At 42.7% G+C, this 22,949-nt stretch overlaps 1 protein-coding gene across 4 annotated transcripts in view; it reads right to left on the minus strand.

Moving 5' to 3' along the window:
* Positions 1-22,949, minus strand: part of UNC13C (unc-13 homolog C) — a 113,002-nt gene that overhangs the window by 21,845 nt on the left and 68,208 nt on the right. For all 4 annotated transcript variants that reach the window (XM_082061246.1, XM_082061244.1, XM_082061245.1 and 1 more), the window contains 8 exons: positions 21,693-21,808; positions 20,860-21,023; positions 15,598-15,748; positions 14,696-14,764; positions 13,605-13,694; positions 12,490-12,618; positions 10,133-10,266; positions 5,018-5,103 (listed from right to left, as the gene is read on the minus strand). In XM_082061246.1, coding sequence (XP_081917372.1) covers positions 5,018-5,103; positions 10,133-10,266; positions 12,490-12,618; positions 13,605-13,694; positions 14,696-14,764; positions 15,598-15,748; positions 20,860-21,023; positions 21,693-21,808 — 939 coding nt within the window. The remainder of the gene's footprint in view (positions 1-5,017; positions 5,104-10,132; positions 10,267-12,489; positions 12,619-13,604; positions 13,695-14,695; positions 14,765-15,597; positions 15,749-20,859; positions 21,024-21,692; positions 21,809-22,949) is intronic.

Here is a 22,949-nt window from a genome sequence, read left to right on the forward strand (position 1 = left end):
CAGATCATGGAGCCACCTGTCACCACCTCCTGCATTTCTGAAGCCTGATGTCACTGGTGGGTAACACACGCCCATCTCCTCCCCAGGACCGTGACCCTCATTTCAGCTCTCCCACCACGCTCTGCAGCCTGTGCCCCCAGCCCTGTCCCCTCCCTCCCCCTTATCCTGGCTGAGCTCTCCATGTCCGTCTCCACGCAGGAAGCGACGGTTCCACCGTCCCGGGGACCGTAACCCTTCCTGCTCACAGCCCCGTCCCGCTGAGGTCTCGTGTCGCTCGGCGTTCTTCCTTAGGCAAAACAGTTATGTCTTTTCCCTTACAATGTGACCTCCCACAGACGCTCAGCAGCAATGACGTTCCCGTGTAAGCGGCGCGTACCGCCAGCCGCCTCGCACCTCCTCGTTGGTCCTACTGCTGCTTGTGTGCTAACACAGTACTACACGTTTTTGCATATGTATTTGGGATGTGCACCTGATTCTATTGAACAGCAGGAGCATCCCATCCTCTGTCATACACACACCCGAACACACCACCCGGTTCTGTGTTTTTCAGATCTGATCAGGTACATTCAAAGGAAATTCGTAGTTTTATTATAATGCCAAATCAGCACTCTACTAATATCACTGTGCCATACGAGAAATAAATATTTCAGAAGTGTATTATTATGCAGCGAACTACTAAGTTTTGTGGGAATCGGCTACTGAAGTGCCTCTGTGGGTCTGATTCAGACGTAACTCAGTTTCTGTCTCAATATTGCACTCGTCCACGACCCATCACTACTTGGGAGTACTACGAATTCTCCCCAGCATGGTATCATCCATTATTAAGAGAGCGATGGGCAGAAAGTGTTTGCGTACCCTCACGATTCTTCCTTCCCACAGACCCGAGGAATCTTTGTTTCATTCTGGTAGTTTTTGCACAATCTGTTACTACAGACAGCTGGGTGACCACGTTTGCTCAATAACGGTAGCTCTTAAAAGTGATACCAGTCTTTGACAATTGTCTTACTGTTATCAAATTGACTGCACATCTACCGCTCAAGTCATTATTAAGAACCATCTTCTGTTGCATCCAACAGAGTGGAATTTCTGAAATGAACAGCATTTTTTGCATGAATGGGTTATTAGATTATACAATGCAACTGAAGAGTGTTTGCTGTAGTATCACAAACCAAGCAAATGCTCATTTCCATTTTAGAAATGAGCTGCTGCCAATGATGGGCAAACTTGTCTAAAGGGTACAATTTATACAATACCATTCATTTATATTTTCTCTTTTAAGTTAAGATCTAAATTACCACACATGAGAAATGAGCGCGCTAGTCGTTCATGAATAATTGAGGTGTTTTCTTGGGGCTATTATAACTTGTAAAGAATATTTCAAAAGAGTCTCCTAGGATATTATTGTAGCTACACATAAGTGAAAAATGCACCCTCAATTCCTAATATTAACTATCAGAACATCAGAAAACACACATGATCTACAGAGCCCTTGTGTATCCATGTGTGTTACCTCTTCAGTCTATACGAACCAAAGAACAGAGAAAATGGTGCCTGCGTGAGGCAGTTTTAATGGATGGTATCAGTAGGTTTACTGACAGTAACCACCCCTTTCTGTCAGAAATCACAGGAGCATCACTGTACGAACTCTAAATCTAGATCAGGACCCACTTTCTCAATTTCTGAAAAACCTGCACAAGTTAACGCAAACGTGGGACGACACAGAATATACATCAGCAGTTTGGAGATGTGTCAGTCCCCCTGGAGGGAGAACGGGCCCCGTGTTGTCCTGCACAGATACATCCATTCCGGACGTTCTGCAAGACAGACGTGCCAGCTGTTCTTCTTTTACAGAAACATGTATAAAAAGATCCTGTAGGAAGGACTATAATCCAAGGCACTTTCCTGACGGGCCGGTAACCAAACTGCAATGCTCTGCAACCAGGGTTGATGTCAGCAATCGCTAAGAAAGCCAAGATGCTTTTCTTAAGGCAGCAAACAAAAAGAAACTGTAATACAACTATTATGTTCCGGCTTTATGTTGGTAGTGTCGTGGTGTTTTGTCAATGAAGTCATAACTGTGGCTTGTTAACAGAACCGTCTACGTGGCACTGAGGATACCATGCCATTTAACAAACTGGAGTAGAATACTGTTCACTGCGGTTCTCTTTTCCTTTTTGACCTTAGGTACCATCAGTCTGAGTATCCACGTCATTTCTGATATGTACTAGTTGCTGAAAAGGAAAATCTAATAACCTTCATAAAAGATGAACATTTTAAATGTTCAGGTAATCAATTTGATACTTTGTTCAGCTCTAATTTCCCTTTATTCTGGTACAAAAGCTGAGAGCATTTTATTTTACAGCAGTTTCCTCGCCCCTGTTTTTTGTTGAACTCCCTGAAGGATTCTAACAAGGCTGTTTTAAAGAGTATTTCAAACCCTTACTAACAAAAACTGCAAGAAGGAAATGTGGCTGTAGAAATGAACAAACTAACTAAATATACATAAATATAGGTGAATATTTAACAAAAAGCCCCCAAACTTGTCCAGTTTCCAGGCTTTAATGTTTCAGAGATAACTACTACACAGAATATTTATGCATAGCAAGTTAATTATGTCACAATCACTTAGTCTGACTTAGTTAGACTTATGTCTAACTTATCTCTAGCTTTTGCAAAACTAGTAATGCTACTGGTGAAGAACAGTGAAAGAAGAAAGAGGCCAATTATTCTTCTGGTCTGGGACAGCTCCTGAACCCCAGGGGAAGCCTTGACTGCCCCTGGTGTAAGACGCAGCTTTCTCCCTGCTCCTATAGGAGACACACAGCCCCTCCAGCTGAGCACAACACTTCTCTCTTGCATACTCAGCTAATTAGTTGGTGGAAAGGACAGGGCCATGTGAGTTGTAAACAGCCCCTAATTATTAATCAATGTAGGGTTCATTTAAAGCATCATTTACAGTCTAATAACCTATCTAGCACAGTAGTAGTAGCACACGTTGACTAGCAAAATTGTCTTGCTCACAATTAGGCAACACTGGAAAAGTGTGTGTACAAACGTTTTACAGTCAGTGATTGCCTGGGTATGAGCTAAAAATGTTTCAGAACAGGATTAATATGAAGTGCTTAAAAGGAGATTAAATAATGCCAGAGCTTTCACTAAGTATATGGGGCAATATACACTGCTATTATTGAGTGACAAATTAAAACTAAATAACGAAGCTGGGCATTCACTGGTGCACTCCGTTTTTTCTAGTACCATCTGGCCCCACACAGACACCACAACCAGTCATAAAGAAGCTTTAACTTACTAAGATTACTGTAGACTCATACTGCAAGTATGAACACTCAGGGGTCACTGTTCTGATTACGGTTCAGTGTTTAAAAATAAAGGAAAATGGGTTAGGGAATGAGGAAAGGACACGGTGGGATGCCCCAAGTGCAAGCTCATGCCATTCCAGGAGTCTCTGCGGTAGTTCCTGGTAAAATGACACAGTGATGCAGCACAACATGATGCCACGAAGAAATATTAACTTAGCTCCCGGGAGCAGTTCTGTCCACTTTATCTGTCGTAATTAGCTGGTCTAATTAACTTCAACAGAACAGTGCGATTTGGTACGGTGACAGTGACTTTAGGCAAGGCCGGGGATGCGCGTGTTGCACGTGGCGGGTGCTGCGCCGCGTGCTCAGCGCTCGGCACACGCGCGTGCGGCCGCTGTCAGTAACCGGAGCACATCGCCAACGCCCCTCCTCCTCCACTCATGTCACAGCAAATCTTATTGATTATCTGCCAAAGGAAAGTTTATTATTAACCCCAAATGTAATTTCCTTGTCTTTCTGAATCCCCCATGAGACTGCGTATGACTCTCTATTCCTCAGGCCTCTGGAGAAACGGGGATGGAATACATTTGTTGAAATGTGTGAATGCAGACTGGGATACACCAAAAGACAAAGGTCTCACGTTCTGATATCCTGGTGAAACCCTGCATTCTGGTTGATGCCGCCGTGTTCTCCTTTCCACCACCTCAAATCTGCTCTGGAGTCTCCCGCTAAGCTGAGGCTATATCCCATCTTAAGGGGAACTCTGTAAATCTAGAGTGAAAACAGAGCTGAAATCCGACACCAAACGGCGTGACATTTCTCTGGGCAGCATTAGCCATTTCTGTTTGTTCTGTTGTACGCTGTCCCTGTGCTCAGCATCAACTCAGACCTGTCTCTTCTCTTTCCAATCACTTTATCAGTTTCTGTCATGAAGAGGAGTCTGTCAGAGAATCAGGATGACGGTATCTGCTTATGCACTGGGAATGGCTGGATATATTTGGGAATATATAGCATGGGAAAAACCAGAAACAGGATCTTGGATGAGCTAATTCAATCTTTTTTATCACATCAGCATTCCTTTTGCCAGTGTTGTTGGACTATTGCATTGCTTCTTGACTGGATGCAGAAAGGAATCAACTTTGTAACACAAAAGATGCTGCTTCAGGTGATTAACACTAAATCAAATCACACAAAGATTGCCATCGCAGCCTGGACACCTCATACGAACAGATGGCAGCCCACGTTAATAACCTGGAAGGTGGGACTGGCAGAGCAGGATGCAATTCATTTTAACGAACTCCATTAAAACCATGAGGATCGGGTGCGACCATATTTAAGGGCTTGCTCCTAATCTTGTAGAATTCAAAGCAAAAAAATTTCTTGCCATCAGCAATTTTCAGCCAGTAAGAAAATACGGAATGCCTACGGCGCTCTCTGGCAAGCAGATCTGTGTTTCTCCTGTCAGATTTAGGTAAGAACAAGCAGCATTTCAAGTTACAGCTCTTTTGTCTGCTTCTTCCGCACATAACTCCATATAGCTGCAGTGCAACAGTTCGCTTCCTCTGCAACGCCCTGCCAGTAATCTGGTAAACACCTTCAACAAGTACGCCAGAAAACTCTTACCATTCACAGGCATCTGATGTCAGTGGCAAACAGTCTCGGTGAACTCTCTAGTGCAATAAATAGTTCATTCTAATTACCTTCCAGAGCATATTTCATGTCCTGGGCAAACAGAATCCACATGATTTCAGCACTGATTTTTCCCATGTTCAGCTCTTGCGGGAACCTGTAATCAATCACATTACACCAGTTCACCTGATGCTGGAAATGATGCTTACAGCTGCACAGCAGAAAGGCAAGTATGCCACAAAGTAACTCCCCTTGTTCTGTCTTGTGCTTCGTACAATTACATGAACCATCCAATCTTCAAATAAAAACTTCCCCGTGTCTAACGTTAGGGGCCTAAGAAATTAGCTGTGTTGCACCAGTTCCCTCACATGACATTTTAAACCAAGAAACATCCACCTGTCTTACAGATAATTCTTCAACTTCAGATAAACCAGATGGCTTATGACACAACCTGACACAGGTGGCTCAGACGTTCAGCAGCTACACGTTCTCCTTATTTCCCTTATTACACCACAAAATGTAAAGTTGTCTGTGAAGCAACATTGGATTATACTAGTTAAATCACTGTTGGAAGACTTCACTCTGAAGTATGGATAAAACAGTAAGGACTATAAAAGGTAGAAAAAGAAATACTTCCAATTAAAAAGTTTAGTTTTGGTCCTATGCCTCATGTCATCTCTGAGAAACAGTCCTTTTTAGATGCTCTTTGCTGTTATTAAGCAAGTATTTTCCCCAACTTTTCCATAGATCTCAGCTGCTTCTTATTCTAAGTGAAAGAAAACGTTTAATCTTTCATCCCCGTCTGCACTGTCACCGACTGGCCAAGCCGACGTTCCAGCGAGACACTGTACGCTGGTATCGCGGGGTGTTCAGAAGGACAGGTACTGGTCTGTCGTTTACAAAAACAACAGTGCTGCCAACAAAAATAACCCAACAAAACCCCAAGCAAATATCTGTCCCTACATAAAAGCCCCAAGGACATGTTCCTGAGGAACCGCACGGAGCTGTGTGGCTTTCACCTTGAGCTCACTGCACCGCTTTGCAGCAGCAGAAAATGTGACCCACGGCAGTGTGACCTGCTGAAGCAGCAATCAAATTCAGAAACTCTGTAACAATTCTTAAAGGTGGCAGCAATGCGATCCAAGGAGCTTTTCTTTCCAGGGACGTATTTGACCCTCATCTTATCTGCAAAGAAAAAGAACTTAAATAGCTCATTAGCTCTGTTGCTTTAATGTGAAGCAACTGTTAGCTCAGATCACTGATACGCCTTCGCTACGCTAATGGCTGCTCACTTACAGAACTTTGTATTAATTCTGTTAACACAAAATTAATTGTTGCTCAAAAGCCCAAATGTATTTCAACTGTCTTAATTTCTTCATGTCCGGTCCAGCCTGAGTGTTGTCTCAGCACCACAGCTCAACTTCGACAATGCTGCGCTGAGGAAACACTTAACACTTGATTGAATATTGACACTGTCTCTGGCCATAACGTAAGGCTGGGTCTGAGAAAAATGCATTTGTTTGATTAGTGGTGTGTACACAAGTAAATATGTTTTACTATGTCTTAAACAATCTGTCCTACTGTCATAATACCATTTGTGCATTTGATTGATGCACAAATGACCCTGTGGAGTATTGGTGACGATTTTCTCTCTGTATGCACTGCATGAAGCGCAGGCCGTTTTTGTGTGGGCAGTGCAGCGCATGGCCAGGGCGCGCACCACGCACACACAGCTCTGCTCAGAGCTGCTCGGGTTTACTTTCATTTGGCTACTCATATTTCTAAGATTGCTCACGTTATAATAATCTATAATTTATTATTTGCATTACTGTAGCACTTAGAGGCTTCTGGTAGATTTAAAAAAATTACTATGCAGGAACTTTAAAGTATGTAACGAGAAAAATCCCCGACCTTCAAGACACACAGCTTAGAAAGCCAAGGCAGAGGACAGGGCAGAAGGCAGAGCGCAGGGCAGAAGGCAGAGCACAGGGCAGAAGGCAGAGCACAGGGCAGAAGGCAGAGCAGGTGCCTGCGCGGGAGCCCGTGACAGGGCAGAAGGCAGAGCACAGGGCAGAAGGCAGAGCACAGGGCAGAAGGCAGAGCACAGGGCAGAAGGCAGAGCACGGGGCAGAAGGCAGAGCACGGGGCAGAAGGCAGAGCACGGGGCAGAAGGCAGAGCACAGGGCAGAAGGCAGAGCACGGGGCAGAAGGCAGAGCACGGGGCAGAAGGCAGAGCGCAGGGCAGAAGGCAGAGCACAGGGCAGAAGGCAGAGCGCAGGGCAGAAGGCAGAGCGCAGGGCAGAAGGCAGAGCACGGGGCAGAAGGCAGAGCACGGGGCAGAAGGCAGAGCACGGGGCAGAAGGCAGAGCACAGGGCAGAAGGCAGAGCACGGGGCAGAAGGCAGAGCACGGGGCAGAAGGCAGAGCACAGGGCAGAAGGCAGAGCACGGGGCAGAAGGCAGAGCACAGGGCAGAAGGCAGAGCAGGTGCCTGCGCGGGAGCCCGTGACAGGCGAGCGCCACTCAGCCAGAGAGCTCAGCTTTGAATCTTCCTCCTGAGCCCTGTTCCCAACGGGACAGGGTTCTAGTTTGCTTTAATATACATACCTACATACCAATATATATACACGCATACTATTACATGAATATTCAGAGAAAATACAAAATAAATAAGAAAGTTCCAGGTGATCAATTAATGTTTGATGCTGATCTCCAAGTACAGGACTTCAACAAGCTCGCACCGTGTGTTCTGTGAGCCTCATTTCGCAGCCTGATTAAACTGACAGGCTGAATTATCAGCATTATGAGAAATGCCCATCTTAGAACAGTACACAATAAGCGGTCATGTAAACTGCAAGGGAGAACATGACCGAGATTTTATTATGCCTGTTATTCTTCGATATTCATCTGTTCAGAAGGTTTTGCTTCTAAGTATATTATGTACACTTAATATTTTCAATAGAGGACGTAGGAATTACAGGGATGTAAGAATCAGTAAATAACAAATCTAGAAGTCCCACCACAGCTGTCTTGTTTCTTAAATCTGTCTTACAACACACACGGCTGTTCTGAGTTACGTGCTGTACAACTGAAGGGAAAGCTTTTTACTGAAGATGCGCAGTGGCACAAAGCTTAGATCCTCATTTCCAAATGCACAAGCAGATTTCAGTTGAAGATTTTGTTCTTGATTTGTTGATCATTTTAGCTGAACAGATAATTTATTTTGACAGCAATCTCTGCTGTCTCAGGGTGTGTACAATGCATATTGACAAGTGCTGGCAAGTCCTGGATTTGCTTGGGAATCGTTCCAATCACGTTTTACATTGTATTAACTAGCAGAATGAGAATTTTACAACCTTAACACCAGACTTCATGTTTTCCCCTCGAACTTGTCAAGTTTCTGATATCACATCAGAGCTGCGGTTGCCACACAACTCCCACGGAACGGGCTGGTGTGGTCTTTCGGCTGTTGCAAAGCTTGCTGAGGCAATCACATCATGTGTCATCTGGATTCATCATCTGACACAGTTCAAACTGCTCCATCATACCATCTTCTTTGCCTCCAAGGTACGTTTAAAAACAGAGTTTCCAAAACTGGTTGAGGAAAAGAATTCTGAGCAATATTACACCATTATGAAAACTACTATGGGATTACTTGGAGCTCTCCTGGGGATCTCCAGTAACCTCACTTCTACAGCAGGATTCAAATGGATGTAGGCCTGATATTCCACTGAGACACCGCGTGGCCACACGCTGCTGATAAGGACTCACAGATTTTGCAATATTCTTATGCATCCAACTTACATTTTCCTTTTATCCCTTTTCTGGGGTAAAAAAGAGGGAAGAGGCTGCCTGTCATTTTTGTTACCAGTTTTTACACGGTGCTTTTGTGTCAGGAAAACTTTAAAACAAAACAAAACAACAAACAAACAGAAAACCCACCAAACTCTCCCAGGCTACTGTGAATAGTTGCTCTAGTTTCTCCACCCACAGCCTCTTCATCTCTCTCTCTTGGCGTCTCCTGTTTCTCAGAGACGTTTCATTCACCGTATTCACGCTTCCGCTTCCGAAACAGCAGTGAAGAAAGGAAGAACTCAGAAGGTAATGAAATATCTTCCAACCTCTGACTATCGCCAAGAGGTTTCTTTGGTAAATATATTGTGAGCCCACAAAAAGTACGATACCTCTTACCAACAGACGAGCACATCTGCGTGTACACTCGACTACCCCATTTTGGCTGAAAGAAACAGACTTGTTCTTTCCCCCTCCCGACCCTTCCATTAAATGCCACTGCACACCTCTATTAATTGTTTAGCCTGACATGGATATAGGTTTCAATTTTAACTTTTGCATAAGTCATCACAGCTACACTATGCCCAGATTTTCTAGAATCTCTCTGTAAAATGGCTCTAAAAAGCTAAAACTTCTCCCTAGGCCTTCATCATGGCACATTTCTATTAGTGCAACATCCTTTTCTTCAGCCTTAAGATGTGAAATATGTTCCTTTGTACTCCTTCTGTATATTTAATTTTCAAAATCCAGCATTCTATCTCCTCTTCCTGTGTTTATTGCCTGGCTCTCTCTTTTCTACTAAACGTTAGTTATTCATCTTGTCTTGGCTATCGATTGTAACTCGCTCGCCTGTTACCTCTTCAGTGCTGGGAGTCAGCTCTGTCTCTGCTGAGCCCAGGGAACCGTTCTCCTTTCGTGAAGTTCCGGGTCGGCCCGGCTAGGCTCCCTCTCTAGCCAGGAACGAATTTGTAGAGGGGTTTTTGTGAAGTTCATTATTCTTTTACAAACACAAGCCTAAAAATCTATTATAATGCTTTAAAAAGCCTCAGCACGATTTGCACCTTTTATGTGCCAAGATAAAATCATAACATTAATATCATCACACTATTTCACTGAACTTTCCCTTCCGTCCATCCATTTAGCTCTCTCACATAATATTTTTCTATTTAACATGTAGGGATGGTTCATACACCACGTATCTATGGTGTTCGTGAAACAAAAGGTTCTCTTTCCATGATCACAGCACTAAGTCAAACTATGTCACTGTTACGTTCCATACTTCAAAAACCTCTAGTTAGGTTATATTTAAAATAAAACTACTGATTCCAGTGTATTTCCTGTCCTTATTTTAATAAATCCATGATTCTTACTTTTTATGGGGAAAGTAATAACTTACTGGTTCAAGACGGGTGTATAGGCTGTTTTATCTTCATCTATGATAGTGACCATCAGCGTAATAAGCTGTGCCCAGAAATCCAAATTCTTCGTTGTTGGTCCCTGTTCTTCTTTAGGAACTTCTTGTTTCTTACTCTGTTAAAACAAGATGGAGTATATTTGACATTAGAGAAATTAAAGAAAATTGCTGGGATTTCCATCTGTAGAATGTTAATTGCTTGGAAAGAATGATGTATTAAGAATCTTCAGAAATTTTGGACGGACTCTCTATCCATCTTAGAGCAGCTCGTATGGCAGATGGCACCTGGCTGTGGACACACACAGTGCAAAGACAGGTCAGCAAAGATCAACGGAGACCTGGTTTTTAGTCTGTTTTTACAGACTGAATTTTCTATTCCCTCCCATATCACCACCCAAAACTGGAAGGAGGGAAGAGAAAATCACTTGAGCCCCAGACTCCTCTACCATCCGTCCCAAGGCCTTGAAATCTTTCCTCATTCCCCAGCTTTCACTACTGCACAATTTCATTTCCCACTTCATACTTTTGAACGCATTTCGCAGTCACACTTCACATGCTTCACGATTCAATTCTTACAGCGTTTCTGTAAGAAATTAATAACCTACTATTGTTTTGTCATGTCTACTAAAGAAAAAGAGGTGCACCTTCAAAGGCAACTAAGTGGCTTGGGTTCCCAAATCCCCAATGGAAAGGTGACCAGGGACTCAGAAGAGCACAGCAGCACTGAGCCAGCTCTGCAAGCGCAGGTCCATCCACACGCCAGCCTGCAGCGGCGCGTTAGCACAGAAACTGATTCCCGAAAGCCAGGATGTTAGTAACACATTATCGACCTGCCCTAAGGTGTGACACCTCTAAGCAGAGATAAGTACTGTGCGGCTACAGCTGTGCAACGTCTGGCTCCAGAACTAGTTAGTTCATTGCCAGCTCCTGGTCTCCTGCACCGCGCTCCACTGAGACAACACCCAGAACCGAGCAACAGACAAAAGAAAAGGTCTCCAAAATCAGCTACAACTTCAATCCTATTCCTCTGAGCAGGTGTCAAATACAGAGTATCCCCGTGTTTTGTTCCAGTGTGCTGGCACCATCAGTCATGAAACGATTTGCACTGATCAATGTGTATTGAGCTTTTCAAAAAACAGGAAGAATTTGATCTGCACTTTATTGGTTTCACTCAGTGGAGAAGATTGCAAAAAGAATATTGAGGGGACTTCAGTCATCGTGAGCACCAGCCAAGACTTCTCTTTTTTGTTGCTGTTTTCTTAAGAACACAGAAACAGTGACATATTTGTAAAAGGAGTCAGAAAGTTATCAAAGCGCTCCCTAAACTACTCACCCAAGGCATTGTTTCTTTCCAATGCAAGGCGGTACCTCTGCACTCCGATCAGTGTTAATTAAAACCCGAAAACACTACGTCTGCTGCATAAGGAATTAGGCAGTTACTCATCAGAGTGCTGTGTCTCGAATAACGAGGACAGTAATGTATGTGTCTGTAAGGCTGTCAAGATGTCATGTTTTACTATCTGTAGCACCCATTTGTTTTGGGTTTTTTGTCATCAGCTGTTCTTTGTATTCTGGTATGAAACTACAGTATGACATTTTCTGCACACTGTGAGCATTGACCGTACTTTACCCCAGGAAATATTGCTGTTCCCCAGGGGGATTGTTTTGCTGCAAGATATTTGCTTTATAACGGTGCTTGTCTCTCGAACATGAAAGTAGAGACTAATAAAATGATGAAGTGGGGACTGCTGAGCATATTTTTTGATTTACTTGTTGCTCTTGTTATAGTGATAAATTTCCCAAAACTCCAGCTTGAGCACCCTCAGTTTCATCATTCATTGTTCTGTTTTCACCTCACATCGGACTACTGCACATAATCAGATATTAAATGTATTTTCTAGAAATACTGGGGCAGGCATCTTTGAAAATTCTAGGTTGAAGACAAAAGCAAATGCAGGAGGTGATTAACATGAGTTACACACGGAGACAGTACATATAACACGCAGGAACACCCACTTTTGGATCTTTTGGATCCCCATTATGGATCTTAAATAAACAGTAATAATCTAACATCATCTTCCCTAAAGCCACTGGAAAATTTTAGTCATGTCCAATGGGATGACTAAGTTAGGAGTTAACACATTCACTTTGAAACTCATATTGTCAAACATTTTAGAGTTCGTAGGCATCTGTGGGTTTGTGTTACATTGCTCCTTCTCTCATAAATAACATGAAAAGAACCTTGGTATGAAGGAACATTGAGATGCTTTGTATTTACTTACGCTAAACTAAAAATAACGAATGAGCAATATGGCATGAAACAGGTTGACTGGTCCTACCTGGTCCACCAGCTGGGAATAGAGGTCACAGCAGTTCTCGAAGATGTACCGGTAGGTCGAGTCCAGGCAGGCTCGCACGCAGTCCTTCACCACGGCGCTGGCGCGAGGCGGGCTCTGCAGCTCCAGCACCTACGAACAGAGTGCAGGAACCGCACCATGCACAAGGGGATTTAACACGAAAAACCTAAGTGTTGCAATTACCGTAGTTCTGTAATACAGGATGAAAAGTTTAGAAATATAATAATGATATAAATGTTTAAAATTGTGATAACCAAAGGAGGTCTTAGCTTAAAGATGCAATAGAACATACACTTAAGCAAGTAGGTTGTATCACTAAGTTTTATTTGACTGAAACTATTCATATAATGGAAAAGGCAGATGTGCCCAGGGTTTACATCTTTACGTTTCCCACTTAAGAAGTTTTTCTATTATTTAGGAACTATTTAGACACATAATTATGTACTTTCCTCTGAAAATCAGCCAAGTAGCTCTTCATTTTTTAAAGCAAAGGGTTCAGCTTTTTACTGCTTTTCAGGATATGTTAATTTGAACTCCAACTTACTGGATCAGTTTAATTCTCTTTATGTAGTGCCTGTCGCAGTGCAATCACATGCTATGGCAACAAATGTTGGTTTTCTATGTTTGCATTCAGTAATAACTATGTATACCATTCTATTCTAAAAACTTTTCAGAACTTGACCACCTGAATATCAAAATCTGGAGCAACTAAGGCAAGTGCAGTTATCAGGTGTATTTTGCTGTTTAACTGTGTTATGATACTAGTAGGAAAACATCATTCTACGTGTTCCTGAGTTCAGCTGAATTAGCTTCATGTGACTTAACTTTACACTGATCTAAAAGGTAATTTCTGTTGTTTCCTTCAGGAAATGTAAAGTAATTGCTAAAAAAGGAAAACTTAATTGTTTATTTATCACAGATAATGGCTTTACCAAACTGATAATACAAAGTGTGAATGAGTTCAATGATCGTCAGTACATTGAGGTATTTAATTTAAAACTGAAGGAGTTAGGGGTGTTAACTAGAGTATGATTTTCCTGGAAAATAAAAGGCGACAGCATTTTTTTTAGAGTCACGGTGTTAATAAAGGACGATACCTTCATTCGAAAGAAAGTGATGCTGGTAAGCAGGTCCACGGTTGATTTCAGATCCTGGAGTCTTTCGGAATTGCTGGCAGGAAAATTATCCTGGTGAATGGAAGACAGGAATGACAACAGCTGAGTTACAGGTGGGAACCTGGGCGCTGGGAAACAGCCCCCGAGGAAAACTGAGCTGCCGCTTGGAAGGACTGGAAATGGTGAACCTGAAGTTAGTGATGAGTATCACTTTAAGAGGAATAGGAATACTTCTGATAACACGCCTGTATTCGTAATAGGAATGACTAAAAATATTGTGATATGTCCAAAACATTAATGGAGTAAAAAATACTACAAAAAAGACTTAAAAATGTTGCTAATGAAAATCATTGATGGGCCATCCCTGGTACATAAATCACTTGTAGGCATAAATGCATTAACAAGCCTAACTGAAGAAATGGTTTATAAAAGCTTGCTCTGATCTCTGGGTTAGCAGAAGAGCGACGAAGTACTGCCTGGCTTCGTACTCAAGGCACATCAATCAGGCACAGACGCTCGGGCGGCGGGAAGCGGCGCGCGCTGCTCTCCTGAGAGCCGGCGCTGGATCAGACCCCAGCGCAAAGAGACGAGACCTGAGCTCCTATCGCGTGGAAGCGTGTAGAAACACTCCTAGGATCTCAGTATGGAAGCCGTAGGAAAGATGTCGGCCTCTCAGAAGAAATACAGCAGTAACTGGAACTTGCACTACCTGAGTCAGTAAAGGTAATTCCCAGAGGAATTAGCATAATGAAGTTAGGGATTAATTTAATCAGTTGTTGGATCCTACTCCCTCTTGAATGTCTGCTCATTCCTTGACCCATTCTTAGCTTTTGGACAGAAAATAATAACTTCTTTTTTTTTTTTTTTTCCCAAATTGGAAAAATATGGTTAAACTGCTTAAAATCTGTAAGCTTTTGTTCCAAAGGATTTGGGGTGTCTTGTTGGCACCCTGTATTTTCAGCTTCTACGCCACAAGAGGGATTAATCTCTCAAACTTTCAGCAGATAGAGCCCCCGGGGATACTGACACAAAACCCACTGAGTTGTCCCCCAGACAGAAGGCACCACACGTACCCTGTACTTGGACAAATCAATCCGCAGAGAATTGTGCAACTGATCCAGCAGTTTTATGAACTTTTCCCTCTGTAAAAAGAAAACAAGCACATGTTGCATTAGAATTTGCAGGCTCCTGTCACTGGTGGGGTTTTAGAAAGCTGCTCTGCATTCTTAATTTATTTGAAAAATAGATTGCTTTCCATTGCTTCACGTAAAAGTGCTGGTTTGAGATATCTGTTTTTCAAGGCCAGGCAACGTATCTTTTATCACTTTATTTTCCCTTGCTGTTCTGTATTGCAATTTACATGGTATGCACCAACACCGTGCAGCTGTCACCAGCGAGGTGACATGGGCTTTCCTGCACACTGTTTTCCTTTCTTAATGACTGATGCATTGTTAAATAACACAATATCTAGAAAGTGAAAAACACTGCCTGCTGCCTCTGATCAAAAATGGACTGACAGCATCCATTCAGTATAAAGTCCGAAGTCTTCAGTTATGTTAGCAAGCTCTATTAGAACAGACAAGCTTGTTACATTTTTACCTTTGCCCTGTAATTGCTTCCACTCTTGGAGAAAGCACTTCCCCCTCCCTTTGATGTGTACAAAATGATGCTCATTTACAGCAGAATTTGGGGTAAAAGTGTGACTGAAAATTATACTTTGAAACGGAGATTTTGTAAGAATAAGCTAAGTACTATTATGTAGTTATTGTTTTCCCTTCAACTGTGGAGATTAACTTGTTATCCTGATAGACAAAGTTGCAGTGAAAATATTTTGCTGTGCCATACTCAGCTGAGTTGTGCCATTCTCAAGTAATACTAATGAGAGATGCTAATTACCAATCTTCATGTTAGAACATACTCCATAGCTCACTGGACAAAACCGTGCAGAATTCTATTAAAAAGAAAGTCTACTCACCCCAAAGTTAGTGGCAGCAAATCGATCTGAGGCAGATACGTTAGTTGCTGCGGTAGTATGAGCATAGAAAGCATTTATATTGGCCAACAACGTACTCATAACTGCTGGAACGCCAGGGCACATGTATTTAGAAGACAGACAGGAGAAGTGCCTACAATTCAAACAGACGTTTATTAAAGATGGTGAGAATTCTGATCTTTTCTCACACAATTTCCCTCAGTTCCAATAATGTAACTTCCAAGCTACCTCCTGGACAATTGTGCAGATACATATGAGGAAAATCCAGACAACTGATATAATTGTTGCACACTGATATTTTCAAATTAAACACATCAGATTCACATTTGCTTCTTACTCTGTTAATCCTATATACCAAAACATTATTTAACTATCCTAATTGCTATTAAGCAAAACATTCATTATTAAGCACAAAGTTAAAATCAAAGACAAACTTATAATCATAAAAGGCCACAAAAGATCTATACTCCAGCAGAGAAGGATTTAATTGATGCCAACAAAAAGACTCAAACCAGAATTTTACTGTGGCATGTATTTTAGGCTGCACAATGTATAACAGGTCAGGCATTGAGCAGCTTCTGAGTCACTTTGATTTGATTCAGGCCATAAGTGGAACTGTTCCCTTTGATTCGGGCAAGTAAAGTTTGCGTGGTCTGTTAAATCCGAACCAGCCAAACCCAGACTTGTAATGTAGTGGCACTGTTTACTTGTCTAAAACAACAGGAGGTGTTTGCTTATAGCGCACGAAGAGCTTACAACATAAGAAAACAAGAGAGATACAAGAAGGATGATAGATCTAACATGTGGTGAATACACAACACCATTGCAAAACATAAAATCTGATTTTCAAGATTTATAGTAATGTAGAAATGGAAGGAAGATAAAGGAATGAGGAGTAAATGCAGAGAGATAGGAAAGAGATTGAGGGGAATTAGGCAGAGAAGCTGGAGGTGAAATGAGTACGCGTTCCAACAGGAGGGGACTCTGGGGCTCCCCGTGCGCCCGAGGGCTCGGTTTGGCTGCACGCTCCTCTCGCTGATCTCGGCTCCTCCGTGTCCTCGGGGCAGAGGCAGAGCAGCGAGCGGCGCCCGGACCGCCTGGGCCCCAGAGCCCACCCGAGGACACTAACTGAACTCGGTCCTGCTGAGCCTAAGCCTGGTACTCGTAACTGCGGTCACTGCCCTAATATTCTTCCAACCACGTCATTCAAGATTTCATCTTGCATTTGCATTCCTGCTCCTAAAGGTATAAAACATGAGCTCTTTACACATTCTTGCAGGCCTGCACACAAACTCACCCCACCTACATTATGGAGGACGTTGGTCTTTCCACCCAAGCAGCAGGTGACAGGACAAGAGGAAACGGCCTCAAGTTGCACCAGGGGAGGTTTAGATTGGATATTAGGAAAAACTTCCTCATGGGAAGGGTTGTCAGGCATTGGAACAGGCTGCCCAGGGCAGTGGTGGAGCCACCGTCCCTGGAGGGGTTTAAAAGGCGTATGGACAAGGTTCTTAGGGACATGTTTTAGTGCTAGTTTAGGCTATGGTTGGACTTGATGATCCTGAGGGTGTCTGCTGACCGAAATGATTCTATGATTCTACGCTTTCTGATACCCTCTTGCTGTTTCTGGTCCTCTGAGGCCTGCCTCACGATCTTGTGCCTGACCCTGTTCATCATGCTCCTGTTTGCTGACGCTCCAAGGCTGCACAAACTTGCTTCTGCTGAAGAGACAACACTATCTTTTCTGGGGTCTCTCACGCCACTGACTCAGCATATTTACAGATGCCTTTTTCATAACCCTTTGGGGTAATCTGCGATTTCATACCTGCCAAACAACCCTTCTTCTGTTAGCCTATGTATTTTAAAAGGGAAATCGGGGGAATGGGATGAGTGGAGAAGGCAGCACATCAAGCCTGTCTCGCTCCTGCTTCTGCAGCGCCCAGACACACGCTCCTCTGCAGATGCAGAACGGGCCGTTACAAACGCGCGGTGCTGCCAGGACCTCACGTCACAGCCAGCCAGGCTCCGCGACGCTCCCGCCGCCTCTGCAATGGGACATCTGAGCTGTAACGTGTGCTGCCCATCACTGCCAGGGCTCCATCCGGCTACGGAAGAAAATTCCCAAGTGTCCAGGCCCAGGGATCAGTCCTCACTAATATACCTGATCTCTATTCAGTACCTCGATATCAGAAATGAACACCATGAAATTACTGGCTCGACTGCGCTCCTCAGTCAGTGAGACAGGCTACAGAATGCAGTAAGAGATTTGAAACAGAATCAGCTGCTTGCAGTAGGGTAAATGGGATGCTAAACACCTATCGCTGCAGTTACACGGTCACTCTGGTTAACACAGGACAAAGGTTTAGGATTCATACTAAACTGTTTCTTAATTTCCATTGAGTGCTCAAAACTCACTCAATGTGATCCATAAATTAAAGTATTTTCCTATTTTTTTTCTAAAAAAAATAAAGCACAAGAGATGTATACCAATTGATCCTGTAATTGAAAAGCAATTGGCTGGAAAACTTCTGAAATTGTAATTTTCTAGCTCTTTTACATCTCACTCAAGATAAATCCTCTTATAATTTAAGTCATAATTCCCAAGAAAAAAACCCAAGTCATTAATTATGCATGTACAAGTACCTAGAGGAAATCCCAGCACATATTCATATTTTGCTACTTTAAAGTACCATCCAGAGTCTCTAAAGTGTTGAAGCCATAATATTTCAACAGGAGTGCATGCTGGGATGAATCAGGCCCTTAATCCCACTCCAGAGCCAGGCTGAGAAGCTGCACGGTTGCCGGATGCCCTGGTTTATGTGACTGGGCAAAGAGACTGCAAAGAGAGGGGATCCACCTGGGGCTGGGACGCAAGAGAGGCAGGCTCACGTTAGAGAGAGCCTAGGCCTGCGGCTTTACGGCTCACGTTAGAGAGAGCCTAGGCCTGCGGCTTTACGGCTCACGTTAGAGAGAGCCTAGGCCTGCGGCTTTACGGCTCACGTTAGAGAGAGCCTAGGCCTGCGGCTTTACGGCTCACGTTAGAGAGAGCCTAGGCCTGCTGGAATGAGAACTCTGGTGCTGATTTGGAAGCATTAGCCTGTGGTGCTAGTAAGAGGCAAAGATCTTAACAGAGCTTTTATTGCACTTGACTTCGCTGCACAGTAAATTCAGGATGCTGACATTACATGTAATTTCAGTGCCTAGTCAAACACTGTTTCACTACATGCTCCACCTTCACAAAAATAAAGTCCTTCTGACCCATATAAAATGGTAGTCGTCCTTCATTTCTTTTTCCAATGCAGACATTTTGTGGACAAATATAATAATCATAGGAAAGAAGAGTGGATTGTGGAATCTATACAGTTAAGACCTTTCAAAGAGCCGCAGTTACTGCAACACAAGCAGGCTTCTTGCATTTTGGTTTGGGGTCAATGGTTGAATTCATATTCATGTGAATTCAACATCTGGCAACTTAAAAGCAGATTTCCTTGCGTGGGAACTGGGCAGTTGGAACTGATATCCTGAGAGCACGAGTTCTAAGTGGGCATCCTTAGGGAAGAACTGACTTGGTCTCCAACAGCAGATGCAATCACATTTGTTCTAAGTTTAATGGAAAAGGTCTCATTGGGGACAATTAAGGCAGGTAAATAACCACCTATCTGACATCGTCTGGGCTGATATCCACATTCCAGTAAGGCTTTGGTGGTGCACAGGTAACCTCCTGCTGATCTAGAAACAAACACTGATGCATACGTGACAAGTTTTGAATAGCAGCAAATGCAGAATTTCTTTGCTGATGCTGATTGAGAGAGGAGAAGAGCATGAACTTCATGTTTTAAGGACTTTAAGTTGGTCGCCTATTGGACTGATTTTCCATTAAGCAGTCAGGCACAGAAACAATACAATTATCTAAATTCTTGTTTATCTTTGCTGAGCTGCCACAATTGTGGCTGATGAGTAGTCTCAGTGTATTTGGAAAATCAAGCCTATCCTTTTGAAATATTATTTCTGTGCTCTAAAGAAATAAATATAAATAGGTATTAATTTGAGAGCCAGAAACAAATATCAGAGTTTACTGAGAGGATCACAGCTGACAGACCAACCAGCATGAACCTGCAATGATAGACAATGACGGTGTTCATTACCATAGCAGAACAGGATGCCAAACTGTTCTAGGAACTGGTACTTTAGGGAGGCTTAATTAGATTTATGTTGTGTTCAGAAATACAGAACAGCATATGTTCCTATGCCAGCATATACTGTCTGTCCATACCTAAAGGTGTCAAGACTGCCTGTCATTAAGTGACACTGAAACTTTCTATAATGTGTAAGTCTAAAACTGCAAACAAATATGAATTTAAAAAATTACATTCAGAGGAAAAGAGCATTTCATTAGCAGCACCCTAAAACTCACTTGAGCCTGATACGGGTGCATAAGAAGCATGGGGATGCTCTCTGGGGTCTGAATTGTGGGCTATTAAAGCACAGTCAGTTTTGCATTTACAAGTGCAAACATTTTAATTTACAATGTTATCATGAGACATGCAATAGAAATATTCTGCAACCAGATTCTCAAGCACAAAATGCTTACACAATATTCCTCTGGGCCAAGTGATTACATTCAAATTCTCTCTCTGCTGTGTGGTAGAAAATTGCTTTTCTTTTAGTGGGAGCACATCATTACCAAATAGAATCTGAACATTCTATTTTCCAAACCAAGAAGCTGTACACCTTTTCCCAGCCATTAAAGTTGTTCCAGGAGAAAAAGGTGATCTCAGAAACACGAATAAAAACAACAGATAACAGTCCTAAAGAAAATTCGCCATGACAGACCCCGTGTTTTCATTATTCTCCCCAAAGTCTGAGTGCTCTGAGACACAGGTCTGCAGGTGAATCAGTGAAACAACGTATACAAATATCTATATATAATCTTGTGAAACCCTGTTCTATGATCCTAATGCCATCTGGAACAGCAGAAGTCTTTCTGAACACTGTCACATATAGGTATCATAATGATTAAGAAATGCATTACAGGTAGTATCAGGAACAGCTTATAAAATGCTTTTATCTTCATTCCATTGCACATAGAGGCACCTGAATTGGAATCAGATGGGCAAAAACGATAAGAATTTTAAATCAGGAACGGGAGTGAAACGGAGAATGAATGCATGAAGGCTTGGGACTCACTGCTTCCCTCAAACGTTACTGACAGTAGAGTAGGAAACCAGACATGATAATACTTACGTCATAGCTTGATAAATATCTTCAATTCCATAGCGCATTGCAAATTCATCTACAATTTCTTGTGCGGCATCATCAAAGTACACCTTCCAGGCTTCGTCACCCCTCACTTCCGGGATCTTCACGGTGCCATTCGATTTAACTTCCGTCAAGTAATGGAATAGATTCTGAAGGGAAGAAATGTTTCAAATAGGAATTTTCAGCTTTTTAAGTGCCATTCTGAAGGTATACGCTATATAATAGTCATCAATATGTTCATCCTTAGTTGTTTCTTCAGGAAAAAAAGTCCTGAAGACTGGCATTAACTAATCATCATTTGGTAAACACAAAGACATGGGTTTATCAGTGATTTTCTTTTTCAATGTTGACAAAAGAAATTTAGAGGATAGGAGAACCAAATTTTATACTGTCTGTGTCTTTCCTGCTTTTTCCTGCTCTCTCCAAAATACGAATTAATGTAGCAGGAAATAAGCCCTTTACAATTACTAGCTATATTTCTGTAATATACAGAAATGGTTGTATCTTTTTGATGCTAGTAAGCATGTACGGAGCATCAAAATGCTAATATAAAGTCTGGTATAGGGAGAACTCAGCGGGCTCCATCTCTTCTCTCTTCTCACCCCCACCGGTGGGGTGACCCGTTGGTGTCACAGCTCTGCCTTTGACTCTGAACCTGACACGCCATCAGCAACACGCGGTGGGATGTCTGAAATAAACTTGTCCTGAGGTGCAGCAGCAGTTATTTGTTTAACGGTTCTAATGTTTTGTAGCTGTTTTTCCTTGTCAATGCAACAACTGAGTAGTAACTTCTGTACAGTATGCTTTCTTCAACGTACCTCGTGTAGACAGGTGTACTGCACATGGTAGGAAGCAACTTTCTCCTCTCCTTCTATTTCAACATTGATTTTCAATCTAATGGCACCAGAGACAGCTGATTTATCTGTCCGCTTTTCTGAAGAGCAGAAAAATAATGTGTTGGTAACTACCACGAACATCTGTATGTCATGTGAAAAGCTTTCATAAATCACTCTGCCTTAAGAAGAATGTTTTTTAAAGCCAGAAGGTCCTGCTGTCAAGAAAAAGGTCTTTATTTTTAAGTACCTCACATACGGCTCAGGCCATGAAGCAGAATATCGAACTATGAAGTAAATAATCTGTCTTATTTTATCTGCCAAATCCAAACCAGTGCTTTATTTAACATTTTTCCCTTTTCAACAGAAATCATTTCAATCTTCTACCTGATATCTGTACTAATTTTCATTATTGATACTTTCCTTATGAAGACTTTACCAACTACTATTGCAATTACAGAGCTAAGCTGAATCTTACTCAATACATTGTGGTTGCTCTCTCGCGTAAAGAGCAGCTCCACCACCTCGCCTGGCCGGCCTGTCTGTCCTGACAAGGCCACAGCCACCCATGGCCACATTCCAGTCGCGTGCTGTCCCACCATGTCTCCGGAATCGCCACCAGGTCGTAATCTCCTGCCCTAACACAGGTTTCTAACTCCTCCTGCTTGTTCCCCGTGCTGTGCATTGGTGTGCAGGCATTTCAGGGAGCGAGCCGAGCGCTCCCATTTCACCCGGGGTGTGGGGGGCCTCCCAGCCTTCATCAGCTCTAGAGCGAGGCCCTGCTGATGCAAGCCCAGCTTTAGATCCGTTTAAGTCACTAAAGGTTTGAGGGAATAAAATTCAGAATTCATAATGACCCACTTATCTTACCTTTAAGAAAATCTCACTATAAACAGGCCACAAAGCAAGGCTCTTTTTTCATTGCCAATAAGAATCAAATAGTTCCCTGACACACCTGTACACGTCACTGGGAAATGAAACACCAGGCAGGGAAACAAGGACGGCTGATTAGGACACAAATGACCTGCAGTTTCACAGAATTATGTCTCATAATTCACCCAAAGCTTTCATAGAGCAGGCAACCTGGACAGAAATGTTACTATGACATTTTTATTATCAAATCTAGGAGATTAACTTTTAAAGGGCCAGTGCAGAACACTTGGTTCGCCAGGGAGAGTCTTGGAAGGCCCGTTCAGGCGGGGAAGGAGCCAGCAAGACAGCGGCAGCTGCCGGGGCTGGGCT

Source organism: Streptopelia decaocto, assembly GCF_964273445.1.
Source record: "Streptopelia decaocto genome assembly, chromosome: 9".
NCBI lineage: Eukaryota > Metazoa > Chordata > Aves > Columbiformes > Columbidae > Streptopelia > Streptopelia decaocto.